The sequence below is a fragment of the Canis lupus genome, chromosome 25 (assembly GCF_048164855.1).
Source record: "Canis lupus baileyi chromosome 25, mCanLup2.hap1, whole genome shotgun sequence".
NCBI classification, from domain to species: domain Eukaryota; kingdom Metazoa; phylum Chordata; class Mammalia; order Carnivora; family Canidae; genus Canis; species Canis lupus.
The window spans coordinates 45027744-45049203 of NC_132862.1; the positions used below are offsets into that span (position 1 = coordinate 45027744).

The 21460-nt window shown below is 45.7% G+C and overlaps 1 protein-coding gene across 41 annotated transcripts in view; it reads left to right on the plus strand.

Annotated features, from left to right (window-relative positions):
- CACNA1C (calcium voltage-gated channel subunit alpha1 C) overlaps positions 1 to 21460 on the plus strand; it is a 746185-nt gene that overhangs the window by 644480 nt on the left and 80245 nt on the right. For all 41 annotated transcript variants that reach the window (XM_072799571.1, XM_072799575.1, XM_072799573.1 and 38 more), the window contains 8 exons: positions 1524 to 1630; positions 3839 to 3926; positions 4474 to 4581; positions 5413 to 5465; positions 5790 to 5936; positions 7350 to 7551; positions 9165 to 9323; positions 9912 to 10022. In XM_072799571.1, coding sequence (XP_072655672.1) covers positions 1524 to 1630; positions 3839 to 3926; positions 4474 to 4581; positions 5413 to 5465; positions 5790 to 5936; positions 7350 to 7551; positions 9165 to 9323; positions 9912 to 10022 — 975 coding nt within the window. The remainder of the gene's footprint in view (positions 1 to 1523; positions 1631 to 3838; positions 3927 to 4473; positions 4582 to 5412; positions 5466 to 5789; positions 5937 to 7349; positions 7552 to 9164; positions 9324 to 9911; positions 10023 to 21460) is intronic.

The window sequence follows — 21460 nt, forward strand, 5'->3', positions numbered from 1 at the left end:
TATTTTTGCCAGTTTCTTTTATGTTTGCTTTTGAATTGCTCTGCGGACACACTGCCCTAGGCATGCTCTAATTCCAAAGAGATAAACTGGACCCCAGATGACCAGGGAGCCATTCTGAGTCTCTCAGCCACCAGCTCCAAATTGTTCCCTTTGACTGATGCTTCACGGCCCATGGCCTTTTACAACCCTTAACCTGGAAATCTGCTGGCTCCTAATTCAAGTTAACAGAATTGGAAAGGCTATTCGTTGAGCGTCTACAGTGGCTATATATTGAGCTCAGAGAGAAGTAATAATAGCCAAGCCCTGTAAGAGCGATCACCATCCCAGGTGCTCCTATTTTAGTCTTCAAAGGGCCTACATGTTGTTTTTCTGTGTGTGCCTAACAAAGACAGGGAATAGTATGCCCGGATATCTATTGCTGCTGTCCATGAGGACATTGGACATCCTTATATAGGAAGAATCCAGAATTCAAGTCTGGACTATCTGGCTCCAAGTTCAGTTCTTTATGGTGACAAATAATACTTAGATTAAGCTTAGTATTTCCAGGGTAGTGTGTTTTACCTGTAAAAACTCATTTGATGCCTACAACACTATAGGGTAGATACTATCATTACCCTCATTTCTCAGATGAGGAAACTGAGACACAGAGAAGTTAAGCAACTTGCTCCAGGACATACAAATAAAATATGGTAGATTTGGGATTCAAACTAGGCAGCCTGGCTCCAGAGCTTATGCTTTTAACTATGGAACCACATTGCCCCTCTGAACACACAGCTCTGGCCTCAAAGAACATCATCAGTTTAGAAGCAAGATAATAAAACTGAGTTTAGAATATGTGGTATAGATCATAAACACTAATTAAGGTTAGGAAGCGAAGGGATGCTATTTGCCAAAATTATTGGTAGAACTTCTCACTGAGCTCTGGGGTGACCAGCTGTCCCGGTTTGAGACTGAGGAATTGCCTAAGTGGGACACAGGACTTTTGGTATTAAACCAGGAAAATCCTGGGGAAACCAAGACAGTTGGTCACCCCATTGGGCATAACCCATTTTTCCCCAGATGCCTAGTATCTGAAGCTGGCCCTGAGAGTTGACAGAATTTAAAGAGGAGATTGGGAAGTTTGTATCCAAGGGCAACCTGGTCTGGGCAGTGTCAGCAAAGGGCCCCTCAGGGCCAGAGTCATGGACATGTGATGAGGAACAGTGGAAAATGAGAGAGGGATGGCAGTGCGCAATTTGAAAGGGCTTCAAGTATAGGATGGAAGAGTCTGGTGTGGCCTAATAGGTAGAAGGAGCCACTTAACCATCTCGAGCTTGGAACTGTGTGGTGGTTGTATAAATGGTTACAGAATGCTGTCCTTGATCTTGCCTCTCCTTCTGCAGTCCTGCCTGCCCCTAGTCCTCTCACTGCTCTTCAGCTTGCCCTGCCCAAGGGATACTGTGGGAGGAGAGGGAGGCATGAGGGGATCTCTGGAACTTGGGCAGGGAACACTAATGTTTGTGTTTCTCTGTACCTCCCTGCAGATGACTGCTTATGGGGCTTTCCTACATAAGGGCTCTTTTTGCCGGAACTACTTCAACATCTTGGACCTGTTGGTGGTCAGCGTGTCCCTCATTTCCTTTGGCATCCAGTGAGTAGGGCTCCCTCAGGCCCAGATGGGGACACACAATTGGAAATGGGTGTCAGAGGGGATGACCAAAACTCTGGAGGGCATTCCTGCATGGCCACCAGTGTGACTGTGACAGGAACGGGGTGGAGCCCCTGACTTGTACAGCCTGATGGCTTTTTGTACACGTCCTTAATGGTGTGACACTTTAAATATCTGGATCTTGCCATCACAGGTAGGGCCAGGCCCAGTTATAATGAGAGGAATGTCTCTAGGGCTTTCCCATTTCCTCCACGACACGCTCAGTGCCCTTGGCTATCCTCAGCTCCAAGGGCCTGCCATTGCCATGACCAGCTCTGATCTTCCTCCTTCCCTCTCTCTCTTCAGTCAGAGAACCTGATGAGAAGAAGATGGGTGGGGGAAGAAAGAGAAAGGAAATTAGATTCTGAATCTATTCTGTATAGTGGAATTACCTGAGTAGTTTCAGGGAACACATTTGCCCTGGATCCCTCTCCCCAAGTTTTTATTTAGTTGGTCTAGGGGTACAGGCTGGGACTTTAAGAATTTTAAAAGCTCTCCAGGTGACTCCATTATACAGCCAAGGTTGCCAATTTGCTCGTATTTAAAAGGACCTGATTACTAGTTTTTCCCATGTTCTATCTGCTGCTAATGTTAACCCTTCCCTTCAACTTCGAAGCACTTTTACATGCATATTCTTCTACACTCCTCGCAAAACAAAAACAAAAACCTATAAGGCAGACAGGGCAGGGGACTGTTACCACCATTTTATAGACAGGAAAATGGAGGTTCAGGACATGAGATTTACCCAAGGTCATACCAATGGCACAAGAAAGGAGTCTCTCTTTCCAAGGATGTTTTCGTGGTAAGCCTAAAAAGAGTGGACATTGGACATGAGGAGTAAGACCCTTTCTGTGATCATCAGTTGTATCAGCTGTCTGCCTGGGAGCCCACAAGTCTAGATTCTATCAGCCCAGCCCTATCACTAAACTACTATTTAACTGTGAACCAAGAACCCCCCCTCTCCTTTTAGTCTGTGCCTTCCCCACCTACCTCCAACCTTAAAAATCCCTTCCATTGCCATTCAGTGCAAACAGACTCCCTCCCTGAGACACTGGGATAACTAGGAATGCCCTTTGAGCCCTTTGGAATAAAAGAGCCATGAAAAAAAAAAAAAAAAAAAGAGCCATGAACTAGAGAAATCAGATCTTTCTACCAGCTCCCTCTTGAGCACATTATCCTAACCTCATGTAGAATGAAATCAGCATTTGCTGATGTGTCATACATTTTTTAGGTCCCAAGGTGGGTATGAGAATCTCCAAAAGCTTGAGAAGATATTTCAATCAGATGGGTAGTGTGTAAGATAGACCCTACCTGGGCTGGGTTGATGAATAACTGCAGAAACCATGTAGGCTTCCTGCTGAGTGGTTTGTGGGGAGAACTGCACCCTGGTGCCTCATTTCCACTGGCAAACAGCAAAAGCCTGAGGCTCCCAGAAATTTTGGCCAGGCCCTAGCATCCAGGTGTGTGGAACCTGCTGTGTAGAATCCGTTCCTTCAAGTCCTAAGTGTTCTATGAACCAGTGGGTTTTATATGCACACATAAAGGGCGACTACCTAGGGACACATGTTTGGAGATAACACCAGAATATCCTCTCCCACACCCATCACCTCCAGCCAACAAGATCTGAAACTCCATCACCTGTATAGCATTTCTTCAAGCTCAGTGATGTCTTCATCAGACATAGTAACAAAGCTACCATTTATTCAGCTCATAATATGTGCCCAGCACACCGCTAGATGATGCAGGTATGTTTCCTCATTTAATCCCTGCAACAACCTTATGAGACCCACTTTACAGATGAAAAACTAGGGTTCAGAAAAGTTAGGAAATTTATCCTCGGTGAATTGACTGTTAAGTGGCAGAGCTGGGGTTTCTCTTTTCTTTTCTAAAGCTCTCCTGAGTAGCCCATTATATTGCTAATGATTCATGGTAAACATATTATTCATATTATTTACATACCAACAAGAAGTCCCAAGCAAGTTCCAGGCTCTTCTAGGGGCTGGAGAATAGTCCCAGGATGAGAAAGTTCCCAAAACAGACTTTATATTTTCTCAAGTTTACCTGGGTTCAGCCTGTCAACACACTCCCTCACCACATGATTTCCTGCTCCACTAAAACAGCTTACTCTCCTGCCCTGTTTCCCTCTACCAGGTCCAGTGCAATCAATGTGGTGAAGATTTTACGAGTTTTGCGAGTCCTCAGGCCCCTGAGGGCCATCAACAGAGCCAAGGGGCTAAAGGTGAGAAGCATGGGCCTTGGTGGGAAGCCATCAGTACAGCAAGCATCTATCTGGCTATGGGTTGGTGGAAATTAAGCAACAGGATGGGGAGGCTGGAGGGAGGAAAAATGGCCAGAGCAGGTGGCTGCTGTGTTGGAGCCTGGACTCTCCTGCCTATACCACCAGTTCCACTTCACAAAGAAAGAGAACAAGGACAGGCAGCCAGTCACTTAAAATCAGAACTTCTAAGCAAAACTCTCACAAAAAGGAGATGCACACACAAGCCCTGGGCCGCACATAATGAAGAGGTCCCCATGCTTCTACTCCTATAAAATGGGAAGCTAGCAGGGCTTTTGTCCATGGAGTCACCTAGAACCCATCAGGGGACTTTGAATTCCATTGGATTCCATCACTATGTGAACCTGAGAAGGTACTTTGCCTGTTTGAATCCAATCTTCCCTCTTGTGGCAAAGGGGCTGCTCATGCAAACTCCTCAGAAAGGCTCGTCGCTTGGCTAAAGGAAGCTCAAGCTGCAGGCACTCCTGAAACTCTTCTCTTCCCACTGCAGCACGTGGTTCAGTGCGTGTTCGTCGCCATCCGGACCATCGGGAACATCGTGATTGTCACCACACTGCTTCAATTCATGTTCGCCTGCATTGGGGTCCAGCTTTTCAAGGTAATATCTTGGCTCTGATCTGTGCTCCTGCTTCCTTCCCCTCCTGTCAGTGTTCCTGAGAAAGAGAGCTGACAGATACAACAAAAAGAGGACAGCGGCCCGGATCAGACTTGGGATGAGCGGAACCTCAATCTTCCTCTCAGCTTAGCCCAGGGAAAGAGGAAGAGCCTAGAAGGAGGTGCTCTCTACCAAGCCAAGGACCCTTCACCCTCACAGCACAGCCTGCCCTTCCTTCTAGCAAGAAAGGGAGAGGGACTCTTATTCTCTAAAACCTCATGTCAGTCACCTGCTTAAAACCCACAGTGGTCCCCCATTATCAACAGCATCAAATCCACCCATCTCCACCTAGCTTTCTGAGCCCTGCATCCACCCAGGCTCTCTCTCACTGCTTCTAGGTTCCTTGGCTATTGATTTCTGCTCTTTCTGCTCAATCCTTTTATTTTTGCTGTTCCCCCATCTGAAGCATTCTTCCCCCTGCCCTCTCCCACCAACTATGTAAATTCCCCTGATTTCCTCCCATCTAATTTATCCTTCCAAATCCCGTTCCACTTCCACCTTCTTTGGGCCAGCCAAAAGAGTCCAGCTTTCATGGAGTAGAGTCCCCTCCCCCCCCTTTTTTAAATTTCAGTGGTACTTGCAGCACTAAGCATCTTTATTTGCTGACTGCTTTGTATATGCGAGTCATATCTTCCTGATTAGATTCTGCTCTCCTTGCATTTTCATCCCAAGTTCCTAGCACAGTGCTGGGCTATAGAGATGATCACTAATCAATTTTTGACTGATTCATTGATTAATGAACATCTCCAATCACTTTGTTCTTCTGCCTTCCAGGGAAAGCTCTACACCTGTTCAGATAGTTCCAAACAGACCGAGGCGGAATGCAAGTGAGTACAAGCTGGAGGGCAGCCAGCACCGAGGCTAGTTAACTCTGGGAGGTTGGTAATTTGGCCTGAGAGGAGGGACAGCCCGTTCTTTCTGAGATGGCACTGACAGCTGGACTTTTACCCATGGGTAATTTGATCACATTGACATGACATGTAAGATTATCTATTCTTGAAAGGTATACCCACTGAAGTTCTTCCCAATGGCTAGCACTGTGGGATTTAAGTCTGGCCAGTCTCATCCCACCCAGCAAGCCAGGAGTCATTGGTGGGTCACATGTGAATGGAGACGAGAGACCAGAGAATTAACTCTTCTTTCTTTTTCAGGGGTAACTACATCACATACAAGGACGGGGAGGTTGACCACCCCATCATCCAACCCCGCAGCTGGGAGAACAGCAAGTTTGACTTTGACAATGTTCTGGCAGCCATGATGGCCCTTTTTACCGTCTCTACCTTTGAAGGGTGGCCAGAGTGAGTATACAAATCAAGTCCTGTCCACTCTGATATAAGAGGCCAAGACATTCCCTAATGTTTATTACTGTCCACACTCCTTCCCAGAGGTCATACTTACCTGTGTCCTTCCTAAGCAATGAGGTTTTATTCTAGAACAAGCCTCGTACCATAGTCATTGCTGAAACATAGACCCTTCTTTTTCTAGAAGATGTCAACATTTCAGAAAGTCCAACCAAAAGTGAGCTGCTTTTAACTCCCCTTCTCTACCTCAGAGTAAGCCACAATTATAGGGGTCTTTGTCATTACTCTCATGGCATCTAGGAGTGGAGTGAGTTTGTCCACTAGATTACCAGTGAGTTTCTCCCTGGATTACCATAGAATTCAAGATTACTACTCCCAACATGCACTTAATGTGGGTAGAAATGACAGAGATATTTGTTTTTTAGACTCTACCCCAATCTCCTTAGAAAAAAAAAAACTTGCCTATAATTACAGTGAGAAGTAAGAAAGGGATGGAAGCCTGAGTCTAAATTCCTCTGCAGAGATAATGCCTCGATCAGCCAGGCTGGCCTTTTATACTGCATCACCTCTACTAGACAGCTTGTCCATTGGTGTTCCATATATCTTGTATAGACACCTGCTTCCCCATGCCCTCTACCTGCTGTATTCCAGGGAAATTATTGTTGAAAAGTTAGAAAATTCTAAATATATCTAAGTCAGTAATAGCACATGGATCTGAGATGAGAGTCACCATTCTTATGTGGTAAATATAGATAATACCTAGAGAATAACAGAATAGTGTAGAGAATAACAAAGGAAAGAGAGGAGATAATCCCTGTCCATGAAGAGAAACAAATGTAATGGGCACATAGTCCAGGCCCAAACAAATGGCATACATATGTAACCTACCTAAGTATGAATCCAAACCTTTGTTGATAATCTGAATAATCCTGGGTCATTTTTCATCTAGTATTTTTATCTAAATGGATATTTGCTCTCAGATAGATTTATTTTAAGTTCACTATAACATCCTCTGAGTCTATGCCAGTTTGCAAAGCTATTTCAATATTTACTAATGTTTCCAGTATTTGAAGTCAATGTCCATGACTCATTTTACATTAAAATAACTCTTGACAGTTCCAGAACACCCTCATATACATTATGTCAACCACCCTGTAAGGTAGGAAAGTTAGGAATTGTTGTCTTCATTTTATAGATGACGAATCTGAGGCTCAAAGAGGCTTATTTGCTCATGGTCCCATACCAGTAAGTGGCAGAGCTAGGCCTTGAACTCAGATCTTCTGACTCCCAGCCTAGAACTGTTTCCAGCTCCCCTGATCCAAGGATCCCTAAGAGAACAGTGGTGCCATCATTCCACAGAGGTGACACTGCTTCTCTGCTTCCCTCTGTGGGGCCTGTCTCCTCCTGCAGGCTGCTGTACCGTTCCATCGACTCCCACACAGAAGACAAGGGCCCCATCTACAACTACCGTGTGGAGATCTCCATCTTTTTCATCATCTACATCATCATCATTGCCTTCTTCATGATGAACATCTTCGTGGGTTTCGTTATCGTCACCTTCCAGGAGCAGGGGGAGCAGGAATACAAGAACTGTGAGCTGGACAAGAACCAGGTAGCTTCCTAGGAAGGAGAGGAACAGGTGCCAGGGCAGGGGGGAGCAGAGCTAGGTGAGAAATGACAGCAGTTGGCAGCTTGTGGCCCACCCAGAAGAGAAGCTGTAGTCAGAGAAGAGATCTCCATGCAGATACTAAGATCATCTGTCCATTCCTCAATGAGGGAATAGGGCTGTCAGTCTTCTGCAAGAGCCCAGACAAAAGAAATGCAAATGCCTGCAGATCCTGGATCTGACAAGTGCATTCAGCCAACAAATATTTGTTAAGCATCTACTTAAGGGACTCTATGATAGATTCTGTGGAGAAAAAAACTTCATGCCCTACGTCTCAGAAGTTGACAAGTCAGAAAGTTGCCCACGTGGGTTGGCACACTGATAATGAAGAAAGAAACTAGAATGATGAGGGAGTGAGAGTTTCAGGGATGGGGAAGAGAAGGGCTTCAGAAAACCACTAGTAAATGGTTCCTTAAGTAAAACACAAAAGCCTGTGCATGAGGTGGGGACAAGAAAGAGGCTTACGTAGGAATGATAATGGTAATGACAGTATTGTAAGATATTCTGTTGGTCTATAAGAAAGAGCTGGCAACTCCATCAGTGAGGAATGAAGCTATTACAAGGGCTGCAGCATATGGTCACTGACATCACTTCCCCAACTAGGCTCTCTGATGGGAAGAGTCAGGGGGAACTATATTCCTGTCCATAAGTGACTTAAGATCTTGTATGGGAAGGCACATGGCACAAGACACACAGCACTACACCAGTTAGGCAAGCTGGACCCCTCATGGGTTTTGATGTCAACCTCTTGGGTTTAGACTCATCATTCTTGCTGCTGTATTGCCTTCGGGTTAGAAGTGAGATGGGAAAGAAGGGAGCCAATTAGAAAGTGTAGATGAGAGTTGATTAGAGCCTGATCTACTGTCAGGTTAATGATAATGGTGGTAGGCATAGTAATAAGAGGAAATAAAATTGGTCAGGCCTACAGATTGGATGAGGAGGCTGAGGGTAAATGAAAAGACTAGAGTGACTCCCCAGTTTCTGATGTGGGAATCTGGGCCTGGTACAGAGAAATGAGTTGGATATGTGCTGGATTCCCAGGAATCTAGCTAGCTCAAGATCTACCCCCTATCCTTGAACTATGTCTTCTGATATGTGGACATATAGGTAAATAAGGAAGATTGACTTAGGACAGGAAGGAAAGGAAAAGCTGAGAAGTGCTCGCCCCTCAAGGAGAGTCTATGGCATAGGAAAAAATCAATGGGAAGACCAACTGTCCATCATTCAGTAAGTATTTATCAAATGCCAACTAAGTGTCAGCAGTATACCAGGCATTACCAAGTTGAAAAAAGGAGACACAAACCTCTTGACTAAATCTTGGTAAGGAGACTGACTAGAGGTGATTCTTTCTCTGACTGAGGGAGTGATATAGGGGGGAAAAAAGTCCAAATAACATCGCAAACCTGTAAATGAGCCAGAGAAATAGATTATTTCTGTGACTCCCTAGGTGTGTGGTTTCATCCACATCCTACCTCCTCTGCCATCTCCACACATATCATCCAGGTTACTAATCCCCTCTCTTCATTCCCACCCCACCTCTCCTCCTGCCTCCCTCCCAGCGACAGTGCGTGGAATATGCCCTCAAGGCCCGGCCCCTGCGGAGGTACATCCCCAAGAACCAGCACCAGTACAAAGTGTGGTATGTGGTCAACTCCACCTACTTTGAATACCTGATGTTCGTCCTCATCCTGCTCAACACCATCTGCTTGGCCATGCAGGTCAGTCTGAAGGGGTCCCTAGATCCATGATCCCTGTAGGAGGGAGAATGCTAGGGAAGGATATGAAGTGTAGAAGAGCTGCATGGCTGTCTCCAGAGTGTCACCTTCTTGTTGGCCAAGAGGGGGGAAAAAACAGAACAAGTGTCCCTTCTCAAGGATGTGCTCCTCTCTGGGAACTTATAAGAGAATCCATAGAGGCCTGGGTTAATAAAATGTTAAGAGTGAGGGAAATGGAGAACACAGGGGGAGCTTGAAGAGTTTGTTATTATGAGGCATGTTTATAGAGATTGATTCTATATCCACCTGTCTTCAGGGAGGTCAACTTGTGCTTGAGCTCTCTTGAGAACTGGAAGTCTCCATAAAGTTGTCATAACCAGTCAAAGCAGGAACACAGAACTCTGCCAACATGTGTTTTCAGAGCTAGCAGAAAAGGGAAGAATTTGCAGGATTTCCTGAGTCCAGCTGGCTGCCCATGGAGATGAAAATGGCCTTCCAGGGCTTGGTTCAAGGAAGATCTCTGTTGAGAGGAGGGTGGTAAGGAGTAGGGCTGTCCCTGCCTCATTTTCACAGTCCTTCCCCTCCCCTCAGCACTATGGCCAGAGCTGCCTATTCAAAATTGCCATGAACATCCTCAACATGCTCTTCACTGGCCTCTTCACCGTGGAGATGATTCTGAAGCTCATTGCCTTCAAACCCAAGGTAGGCCTCTGAAAAAGGTGTCTGGTCTGTAGGCACTGAAGGGATAGAGAAGGGGAAGAGGAATGCAAATACTGAAAGAAGGAGAGTGAGGGGCAGAAATAATCAGTGAAAGACCCCATCTTCTTGGAAGATAATTGTTGCAACTCCTAAATTGTTGTACCAAATTGTTGTACAACTCCTAATTGAGTTGTACCAAAACAACCCCTTGAAATAGAGTCTCCGCTCTAGTCTGTGGCTGGAAAATATAGGAAACAGATTCCTCCGTGAGCCAAGCTTCTTCTTCCAAGGAGGCAGATGATGGTCCTTCTTCACCCCTTTCCCACCCTGTCTTCACCCTCATCCCCCAGCACATATTCTAGAAGAACTACGCCCACAGTCTGGCAAGCCAAACCTCTTCACAACCAGCCCCCCAGATTCACTCAGGCTGCTGTTCTACTCTTCTCTCACTTCATCAGCCATACAGACCACTCTCATTGCAAAAGGACCAGTCAGGGCTTCATTTGCTCAGGGCTCAGTGTTCCAGCCTATGGGGTCCTCCTGTTCATTATTCTCTTGCACTTTCCAGTACATGAAGGACAAATGTCTGTGGTTTGCTACTTGTGAGCAATTTCTGGAAAAAGAGGCTAGGAGAAGGATTAGAACCATTGGCTGAATGAGGCAGGATAAGGAAGGTGGGATTGGCTGTCACCTTGGATTCTCTGTGCCCTTGCTAACCAGCCCACCCCTATTTTCCTGGGTAATGTAGGAGTAAACTGACCTGAGCATCACACACCGTCTTTCACCCCTGAAGACAGGTCAGAATCATTGGCATCCATTGGCTTGGGATTCACAACACAGGCACCTACTTCTGAAGGAGGGTATAACTGCAACTCAGTGGCTCCCCTAGCTAGCTCAACTCCTTTTGGAGAGCAATGAGAAGGAAAGCGTTTGTTCTAAAATAATTATATGGTAATAGACTTGAGGAAACCTCTCTTGCTTTTTGAGCGTTCTCTCCCCCTCCTTTACTGTTTTTATAAATACAACATAGATCAACAAGAGACAAAAAGGAAGGGTCCTTATCTATATATTCCATTTTTATTCAAAATTTTACTTGTCCTGGGATTAATTGGGGCAGGGGGAGTGCTTCTGGGCTGTTGGATCCATATTCCTTTAACAAGATGTCTATCATCTTCTTTGAATTAAAATTCAACTAACATTTCTGAATAACCTACATGTGCTACACATACCTCATTGCATGTAATCCTCAAAACACCCTCAAAAGCATCCTCATTTTAGGGAAGAGGGAAGTGAAGCTCAGAGCAATTAAGTATACTATTAATTAATTACACCATTATTAAGTGGCAGAACTGGTAATAAAACCTGACTTTTTAGTTGATGTAATTTCCACCACTCCAAGCTATTAGCAAGCATCTTCCATGCCAGGTGTTCTGCTGGGTGCTTTTCAGAAAGAAGGAAACAACCTTTGAGGGACTTCAAAGATATTCTTGCAATGCTGATTCCTTCTCTCAAAGAATGCCTAGGGGTCTTGGCTAATTTTCAGAGAATAAGACTCCTAATAAATGTCATTTGGTGATAATAATGGTGTTTCCTACCTCCTCCAGGGTAGTAAGTATACTCTTTTCACTTTCCATTCCAAGCCCAGTCTAATTCAGGGGCATAAATTTTGTCCTGACCTAGAAAAGACCACTGAATGTCCCTGGTCACCTTCCATAGGGACCATGGTACCTCTGCTTACCTGTGGTCCTATTCCAAACCATGTGGCCTGGCAGTACTGACAGGTTCACAGCCCACAGCAACGTGACCAGTGAGGCTGGGAATGCAGGTTCATTGCCAAGTTGAGCTTCAGTCGCAGATGACAGCCTCTAACAGGGAAACTGGCACCACTTTTACCTCATTTCATGAGACATATGGTTTAAATATTTCAGAGCCTTGAGTCATTCCACAGTTGACTCAGATGTGTCTCTCATGATGTCTGATGCAGTCTGTAGAGCCCTGCAGTGGACTTTGTGAATTATACCTCATGACCACAGAAGATATATTGGGCAAACCTGCCCTACAAAGCAAATGAAATTGATCCCTACAGGGTCCTCAGCCTGAAAGACACCCTGCAGATCAAGAAATAAGCCATTTCCTAGGAAGTAGCTAGCTGTAATGGTCTAAAGCATAAAGTGACTGCTAGGTTCCTCAATCCCTAGTTTTCTATTGTGATAAGATAGAGTAAAATAAGAAAGACTTTTCCCAAAGAAGTACCTGGGTCCTACATGATTGTGTAGGACCAAGTTGGCCAGCATGGAAAAGTCTTGGTTAGAATTGTCTGAAGGTAACTAGATAACTGGGTTGTTCTCTTAATAGTGAATTGAAATGCATCAGCAAAGACACACACAAAAAATTAAGATATTCTTTATGATAAGCACTGAAAAATATCTAATGCCTCAGAATAAATCTAACAAAAAATTACTAAGATCTCTGCAGAGAAAACTATAAAATTTCATAGAAAGGAACTAAAGAAAGCTAAGTAAGTTGAGAAATATATCGTGTTCATGAATTGGAAAACTCAGTATTATAAACATGTCCTTTCTCTTTAAACTGATCCAAGGATTCTGAACATCCTAGTGAAAACTCTAGATTAGACGTTACCCAGAGTGAGAACAGCAGGAGAAAGGGAAGCTGCCAGCAAACCCTTTCTCACTGATAGGAAGACCCTGGGTGGTCCCAAGGCTGAAGCCCACTTGGGCAGCTCTGACATCACCATGGAGCGAGAGAGGCAAGAACCTGGTTCCAGAAGCAGTGCCAGTCACAGATACTCCACTGTTAACTACAGGTTTTAGTACCAGAAGGGGTGGTGATATCACTTGGTTGCCTGGGATTTGCTGTTGACAATGACTCAGCAAGCACCATGAGGAGGGGAGGAGGGGAGGGGCTTCAGGTTTGCTCTCCTTAGCCCAGGAAGGTAGGAATTCTCCCAGTGAAAAAGGCTCCTGACTACTCTGCTCCCTGTAAACTTTCACGTGGGTCATGAAGAGATGAAGAAGCAGGTCTGTATCTCCCTCAGGGGAGGATGCTGGAGGGGATTTGACTCTGGCAGCTCTCTGTGATCAGAGCCATGGCCTCCCCTTTCGGGTTTCTCCCAACTTGAGAATAGTCTAGAAAGGTGAACAGAACCAAAGTAAAATCGCTCATTGACCTTCCTGCCACCCCAGGCTTCTTGAATAAGAGCAGCTGAAGCCTTGGGACTTACTTTCATGATGCAGGACAAATTAGGGCCCAGAGGCATTTCAAACCTAAGGGATCAAGCAAGGTCTTTGGACCAGTTCTAGCTAATAGAACTTCCTGCAATATTCCACACACGCTGTCTATAATATAGCCACCAGCCTCCTGTAGCTGTTGAGCACTTGAAATGTAGTTAGTACAGCCAAGGATTGGTTTTTCAAATATATTTAATTAATTTAAAATTATATAGCCAAATGTGGCCAGCAGCTGCTATATTGGGCAGCACAGCTCTAGACACTGCTCTTTCCCATAATATTCCCAGCTTCTGCTGTTCTCTGTCTATCTTGGTTTCTTCAGCCCAGCTGCTCTGGCTGGCTTCATGAAGCCAGATGGTTTACCTCACCCTCCCACTCTCTCTCCAGCTGTTAATTTTCCACCAGAAATTGACTCATGATGGTGGAAGCCCTCTTGTCAGGGTAAGATGGTCTCTTGCTCTGGGATCTCACAGTGTGGATTTTCTCCTGACTTGGCCAATTCTCAAAGTCATCCCTTGTCACCTGCAAGTGCTGAGGTTCTTTCCCTATGGATCCTGTCCCACCAGTCTCTGAGCTAAGGAAGGCCCAAAGGAAGGCAGAGAAAGTGCCCTAGCAGGTGCCGTCGGGAATTAGTCTGCTGCAGAGGTTGAATATAAGGTGTGTCCCTGGTGATCCCTGGGGCACCCAGCTACTCTTTTTTCCCAGTCCATTGGACTTCAGACTAGGTTTCCTGATAGTATGTTAATGCCCTAGTGAAAGTGACATCTGAGAGCCCTACGCCCTACCCAGTTCTTACCTGACCCAGGATGTAGAGCCTTGACCTCACATATCCCCAATGCTGGCCAGAGACTGGCTGCCTGGTAGCTTTGATGTCACTTCCAAGGGGGGTGCCAGCCTTCCAGCCACATCATCTCCCCAGCTCAGCCCTGCCTGGCCTCCTAACCCTGCCCAATGGCTTCTACAGCCAGGCTCCCACATGCCTTATAACAAGCAACCTGAACTGCCTGGGGCTGTGACTCCTGTCCCCTGCCCCCAACACAGAGAACCTGGCTAACATTTTAATAGTGTCAGCTAACAGTGGGGCAGTAATTGTTCTGCCACTATATTGTCTCTGCTTTGGGGGTCTTTTTGTGTAGTCTCTGTTATCTTTCTGGAAAGAGGACGTGAGGGCAATGAAGCCATGGCTGCTTCTTGGAGAGTAGAGAAACAGAGAGAGGATGAGATTGGAAGCAGGGGCTGATGCTGGCAAAGAATGCAGATCCTCCTTTCCTCAGTCTGTTGTCCTGAGGAGTCCATCAGTGGCTCATGCACACTTCCTTTGGCTGGGAGCAAAGGATGAGTCATAACTAGAAGGAAGCCTGGTTAATGAGATAATTTGAGAATCAGAGCTGCTCAGGACCATGGAGGTCAAATACTTGTCAGGCCCCTCCCTATAGCCCAGCACTGGGCACAGTCTCACTATGGTCCCACCCACATGAGTAGCCACCAGGCTATGAGAAGGAAGAGACAGGAGGCTCTCAAATGGTCCTCTTAGTGATCAGCACTGCGCAGTGCCTGAGCCAGGGCCAGCCTGCTCTGCATCTTCTCCAAAGGCCACCTTCTTCTTACTGCTGCTAATCATGCCTATACAGTGCAGGGCATCCCGTGGCTTCCAATGGTCCCCAGAGCAATCTTTTCTCTGCATACTCTGTTGTTTGTTTCATACTCTGTTGATTCTTCTCTTGGGAAGGATTGTTGGCCCTGACAAAGGTGGGCATAGGCCCTGGCAAAGGAGGAGTGTTTGGGGATATTAGCATGATCAAGATGGAGCTAACTTTTTTCCACTGGGCTTGTGGCAAAAGGGACAGGTATGGGCTAGGTTGAGGCTCTAGGTTCGCCTATTAGCAGGCAGAAGGAAAGCTGGAATGGAGGGGTGGATGGCCAGGAAGCACTCAGAGAGAACACTTGCAAAGAAAGTCTGAAGTCCAATTTCTCAGTCTACTCTGTCAGTTCCATCCATGTCTGGAAGTTTCTTTCCTTAAAGATCCAGCATCTGGTTTCCCCTTGGCCAATAGCTTTCCACACACAGCCTGAAGAGGTCATAAAGATGCCAACTTGGGGTTCTCCAGGGGCACCCGTGCCCTCTACAAATGCAAAGGGGGCTTCTGAAGCTGAAGGTCCAGACTGTTCAGACATGGGCCCACTTTTAGGCGTTGGAGGCCTGTCTTCCATAAGCAAGCTGTCCCCTGGGGAAAGGGAGCAGGGTTCTGATACTCACAAGGCAGGAAGAGAAGCTGGGAGAGCATCTTAGTGATGACACAAGCCCCAAGGCAAGTAGCTCATTTGCTTTTCTGACCCCAGGAAAAGAAAACCATTTTTACCAGAAATGAGCCCTGCCTACTGTCCTATTCAGACCAGGGTATCATATCTGGACTACAGTATTCATTAGCTTCCAAACTCAGATATGCTCACTGTCCACCAAAGGAGGCAAGTGGTGGGGGGTGCACTAAAGAATGGGTGCCAAAGTGTTGCCAACTCTGACAGAAACAGAGCCCAGGGAGAAAAGGACATGTGAGCCTGTGTTAGAGAAGCTGCTGATCAGCACAGGAGTTCTGTCAGCTGCCATCCAGTCCCTGAGCAACCCCCCAGGGGCCCTGGGTCAGCCTGGGCAGATGGAGTGAGAAGGATGGCAGGGCCAGACTTCCTATAGATGCACCAGTGCAGCAACCAAGGAGCCAAGAAGACCCCAGACACAGGATACCATTCAGGCCTGAGCCTAGGCCTGCCCCTGGGTGATACTCCCTACCCCTCCCTGGCTAGGAGAGACTCAGATACCCCACGCTCTTCCACAGGCCAACATCTATTTCAGGACTCTTTCTCTATAGCCCAGTAATGGACCAGGAGGAGGAAGGTAGAAGTAAGATGACCAGTAGGAAAGGATGCAAACCAGGGCCATTTCCTCTTCTGGAAAGCTGAATATTCTCTAGAAACCTGGTTTGTTTTTGCCAGATAATGACATTGCCGGCTAAAATCTACTTCATCTCCAACTGTACCTTTGGCTCTAACTGCACCACTTGCTAACAAGTTAAGCATAGGTTTCTGTGTGATGCAATCATTTTTGCAAGGCTTTCTTTTCTACCAAGCAAATTTTCCTGTCTTTGTTTAATCATCTACTCACCAACAAGAGAAGAAATGCTGGTAGATTGAGAACCAGAAAGCCCAACTCCCATGTCAGCGTCACTGAATAAGTTGGGGGTGGGCCAGTAGGGCTCTCCCTCCTAGTGCAGTTCTTTCTTTAGCTCCGTTTCTCTGTGAAGGAGGAAGACTCATCAGACTGTGTGAGATGGAGTAAGGTGATGTCTGTGCTCATTCCTTCGGACTGCTAGAGAAAATGCTGGGGACTGGGTAGCTTATAAACAGCTAAAATGTATTTCTCACAGTCCTGGAGGTTGGAAGTCTAAGATCAAGGTGTCAGTATGGTTACATTCTCTGATGAGGGGCATCTCCCTGGTTCACAGCTGGCACCTTCTCACTGTGTCCCTACATGATGGAAGGGGTAAAGGAGCTCTGTGGGAACCCTTCTATAAAAGCATGAATCCCATTCTTGTGGGCTTCACCTTCATGATGTCTCCTCCCAAGTACCCCACCTCCTAACACCATGTCTTTGGGCATCAGGATTCTGACATGTGAAATGCAGAGTGTGGGGGTAGTGTGGAAACACAAGCCTGTGGATCATAGCAATATCTAAAAAGTACCTATGGCTTCTGAGGAAGGTGCCATATAGATGGAACATGGTAGGGCTCCTTAGCCTGGGGAGGTTGCACCAGCCCTCTAACTCCCAAAAAAGGAGCCTCCTGCTTTATCGTGCCTTTCTTGTCCATTACCATTTTAAAATCGACCCGTTAGCAATTCTGGTGCTCTGTCATCTCTTATCCTAAGTGTATTTATTCTATCCCTTCACACAGATTTCTGCCTAACACCATAATATAATTTCAAGCTGACCCTAATGCATCCTTGAAGTTGGAGAATAAGACACAGCATAAGCCATGCTACAACATCTAAAACTATCACTCACCTTTTCCTGTGACTAAAGTAACCCCATCACAGGGACAAGATTTGGGCTCCATTTCTTGCCATTTCCTCTCTTTCTCTGTCCCTAGGCCTTGTCTTTCTTCACACTCTTTATTTCAGGAACTCTTTGCCTGTATGTTACCAGGCTAGTGTTTTGCTACAGGCTAAGAGTTCATCAACAGCTCAGCAAATATTATGTTGAGCACCTACATGGCAGGCAGTGTGCTTGACACCAGGGACACAGTGATGACGAGAAGCAGGCTAGTGAGCGCAGCCTTGCTCACCTCACCTTTTTAAGAACAGACCTCCCTAACTGTGGCTCATTCTTGGATCTTAGAGAGTCCCCAGGTTATCATCGCATCCATCCCTGGTAAACCTATTCAGGCTGGTATTCCTGTCCCTACTTAAGAAGCAGTGAATAAATAAACACGTGAACCCATTTTGAATCAATTCCAATACCTTAAATTAAATAACACTCAGAAACAAGGAGGGAAGGGAGTAATACATATTGTCTAAAGAACCAGACGTTACAACTAGATTTTCTCCATTCTTGATCTCTCAATCTGTTTGTGAGACAAGTCCTATGAGACGTAGGAAACTGAAGGTCAGAGAAAATCCAAGGATGTGTCAAGATGGCAGAGCTAGTTTTTAGTTGTTTGGGGGACATTTTAATGCAGTTTTAGGTGATTCAAAAGCAAGCTCTGTCCATACCCATATTTGAAACAACAAATATCATCTCAGCATGTTGAGATGTTGTTGTGCATCTAGTGGGTCCTCAGCAAGTGTTCACATTCTTCCTTAAAAACGGATCAGAGACAAAAGGAAAGCAAGCCAGTCTCAAGAAACAAGTCTATGCAAACTGATAGAGTCACTCCATTCCCATGTCCTTCCGCTTCCTCTGAGGCCCCTAACCTTCCTTTCCCCCTCATTCGCCCATTCTGTCCTTGGCACCTGTGTTTTGCTTGCATTGGTCTGGACCTTCTGGATTTCCCTCCCTAACCTAAAGTGGCAGGTACTCTCAAGAGAGGAGATAGTCACCTCAGAGGTGACTACACCAAATAGCCTACAAGTTAATGTGTATACATCCACACATGCCCACACACACGCAGATGCACTTGAAATGGGAAGACTTGCAAGATGTGCAGACAAAACTTAGATTGCCAAATTCCTGGAAGGCAGGAACTGTTTCATATGCATACCTGTGTCCCATGAGAGGCATTCAGTGAAAGTTGAATGTATGCATGCCTGAATGCATCATGAAAATTATGAAACTGGAGAACAAGGAAAAGAAAGTCCAAATATTAATGTGAGAAAACATCATTAAGATCATCAATCTTCCATCAACGCAGAAATCTCTAAACCTTCCTCCTTTTTGCCAGGAGAGATTTCTACGGGCAGCTCTGTTGGGAATCCTTCTTTATATTGAACTGAAATGTGCCCCTATGTAATTTCCACCTATTAGTACTGCTTTTTCCATCTTTTTTTTCTATAAATTGTTATTGAGCACCTGAGTGATGATGCGGAGACATGGTACTATATCACAGGGCTCATGGTGTAGTGCAGAGACCAACGGATTATGAAATAGGGCAAGTGCTATGCTGGGAGAAAGAGGCCACCTTCAGACAAGGTAGTCAGGAAGGTACTGGTTTAACTGAGACCCAGGGATTGAAAAGAAGCCGGAAGGGCATTTCAGGAAGAGGGGAGAGCAAAGGCCCTGAGGCACAGGCAAGCTCAGCTTGTTTTGGGAACTGAGAACAGTGAGCGAGAGGAGGGGTCAGAGGACACAGGTCCTTCAGGATGTGGAAGGGATACGGATTAATGAAGATTGCCCTCAGAATCCACACAGAGCAGGCCTTAGGGGGAGTTCTACCATCAGATGCATGTGTTTGAACCAGCATGCTGACTGCCTAGAGAAGAACATGCACTGATATGGGCTGAGCGGGGAAGCAGGTACTGGACATGCAGGTGACAGCCGTGGAGGATGGGGAGAGGTGGGCAGAGTTGCAACATTGTCTGATGATGAAGAGGAGTCAAGGAAGGTCAGGATCCTCTTTTAGCAAGACTACCTCTTACCCACATTTATATCCCTCCAGGTGCTAACACAGTAGCACCTCTCAGGCACTCTGGAAATCTCACCAGAGTAAGAGCAAACCAAAACTGGCCTCCACAGACAGCATCCCCTGGGGAAACTGAGGAACCCTGTTTTCTTCCTCACAAATTATTCCAGCCCCTTGATTCAAGCTCTAACTTGAGTTTCCTATGAGGAAACTCCCCTCAATTCTCACCCTCCTCAGGTCACCCCCAAGAACTTGCTGGAGAGGGAAGCAGAAATGGAAAGCCAAGGGAGTGGCTACTGATGCCTGGGGAGCAGCCATCTGGAATGGCATTAGGCAGGACCTGATGTGGCCATCTAAACTAGGGAACTCCTGCCTTCAGTGTAATTAGACAAGTTTCTTCCATGCAGGACACAGAGCCTGTCATGCATGTCATGTGCTCCAGGTTAAAGCCCCAAGTAAAGGCTATGAGATTCCACACTTGCAGCCTTTTTAGAGGACTGGGACCTTGTATTTTGGTCTATTTGTCTTGTTTCATTGTGCCAGTTAACATCTCCCAGGACTACTGTTTCACAGAATATAGTTTTGGAAGTCTGCAGAGGTATCACACTGATCCAAGGAGGCAAAGCTGGTCCTGAGAGTTGAGTGCGCGGGGCCCAGGATGCGGGCCCATGTCCTGTAGTGCAAGGACAGCACCACCCAAGGAAGACCCAGCCCATGTGTCCTGGGGGAGCATCTGTGGAGTCCTTATCTCAAGGATGCTATGGGTAGAACATGAGGCTCAGTGTCCAGTTCAGTGGCCTGTTAGTGGCCAACGTTCAGCGTAAATTAACCTAGAAATGTGAATGGCCCTTGGATTGAATGACTTTCTATTTCCTCACCAACCTGGGAAAACTCAACTTTAAAAACCCGAAGAGCAAGCAATATATTTCCTTTTAAGAGTTCTATAGAAACAGAGACATCCTTTTAGGCTAGTGATTTTTGATCTTTTAGAACCAGGCTCCCTTTTTGTAACAAATACTTTGTAATACCTCCTTTATTTTCTTTAAAGAAGATTGGAGGAAATTTAAATCCTTATGTATACAAAATTCTCATCCATACACATATGTCATATTTATATATATAAAGGTTATGCAATATTTATATATTTTACATTATGTATTTATATGTATTTATATATAAATGTACACACTTTATATATTTATAAATATCTATTTATTACAAATAGATATAAATACAATATAAATAAAATGAATATTATATAAATATTACAAATAGATATATAAATATATGTTTTTTTATTTTATTTTATTATTTTATTTTTTTATGATAGTCACACAGAAAGAGAGAGAGAGAGGCAGAGACATAGGCAGAGGGAGAAGCAGGCTCCATGCACCGGGAGCCCGACGTGGGATTTGATCCCAGGTCTCCAGGGCCGCACCTGGGGCCAAAGGCAGGCGCCAAACCGCTGCGCCACCCAGGGATCCCCCTATATGTGTTTTTATATGTGTGCATACATATATATTATATAATGTATATATATATATACCCTGAATTTTAACGTAATGGGAAAAGTCTGTATTTAGTAGAAGAATCATTCCATACAAAAAGCAGAGGTTAATGAAAGAGCAGAGATCTGAGACCTTTGACTGAAACCTAAGTTATACCTGAGGGGCCTGATTTGCAGGTGGCACCCTACATGTCTCTAGAAGTCCTACCGGACACGCTGCAGTTCACGGGCAGAACTGCCCCATGAGGAGCAGGACCTGCAGCGTCCTTGGCCCACCCACCCATTACTAAAGGCCAGTTTGCCCTCCTGAATTTCAGCAGCGCCCCTGCAAGTTCCCAAACACCCCCTAGAGGGCAGTGCGCGCCCCATCGTGAGAACCAGCGCCTCCCGCTGAGGTAGGACTCCCTTCAGCCTCTCACTTAAGTCTTGAAATATTTGAAACCTGTTTATCCAAATGATTAAGAAACCAGTATCTCCCCCTAGCAGGGGAACCTCATCACATACGTATGAACGTCTCATTTAGAGGAGCAGGAAGGGAGGCAGCAAGGGAATGACGTGTAACAGGACCCCGGCCGCCCC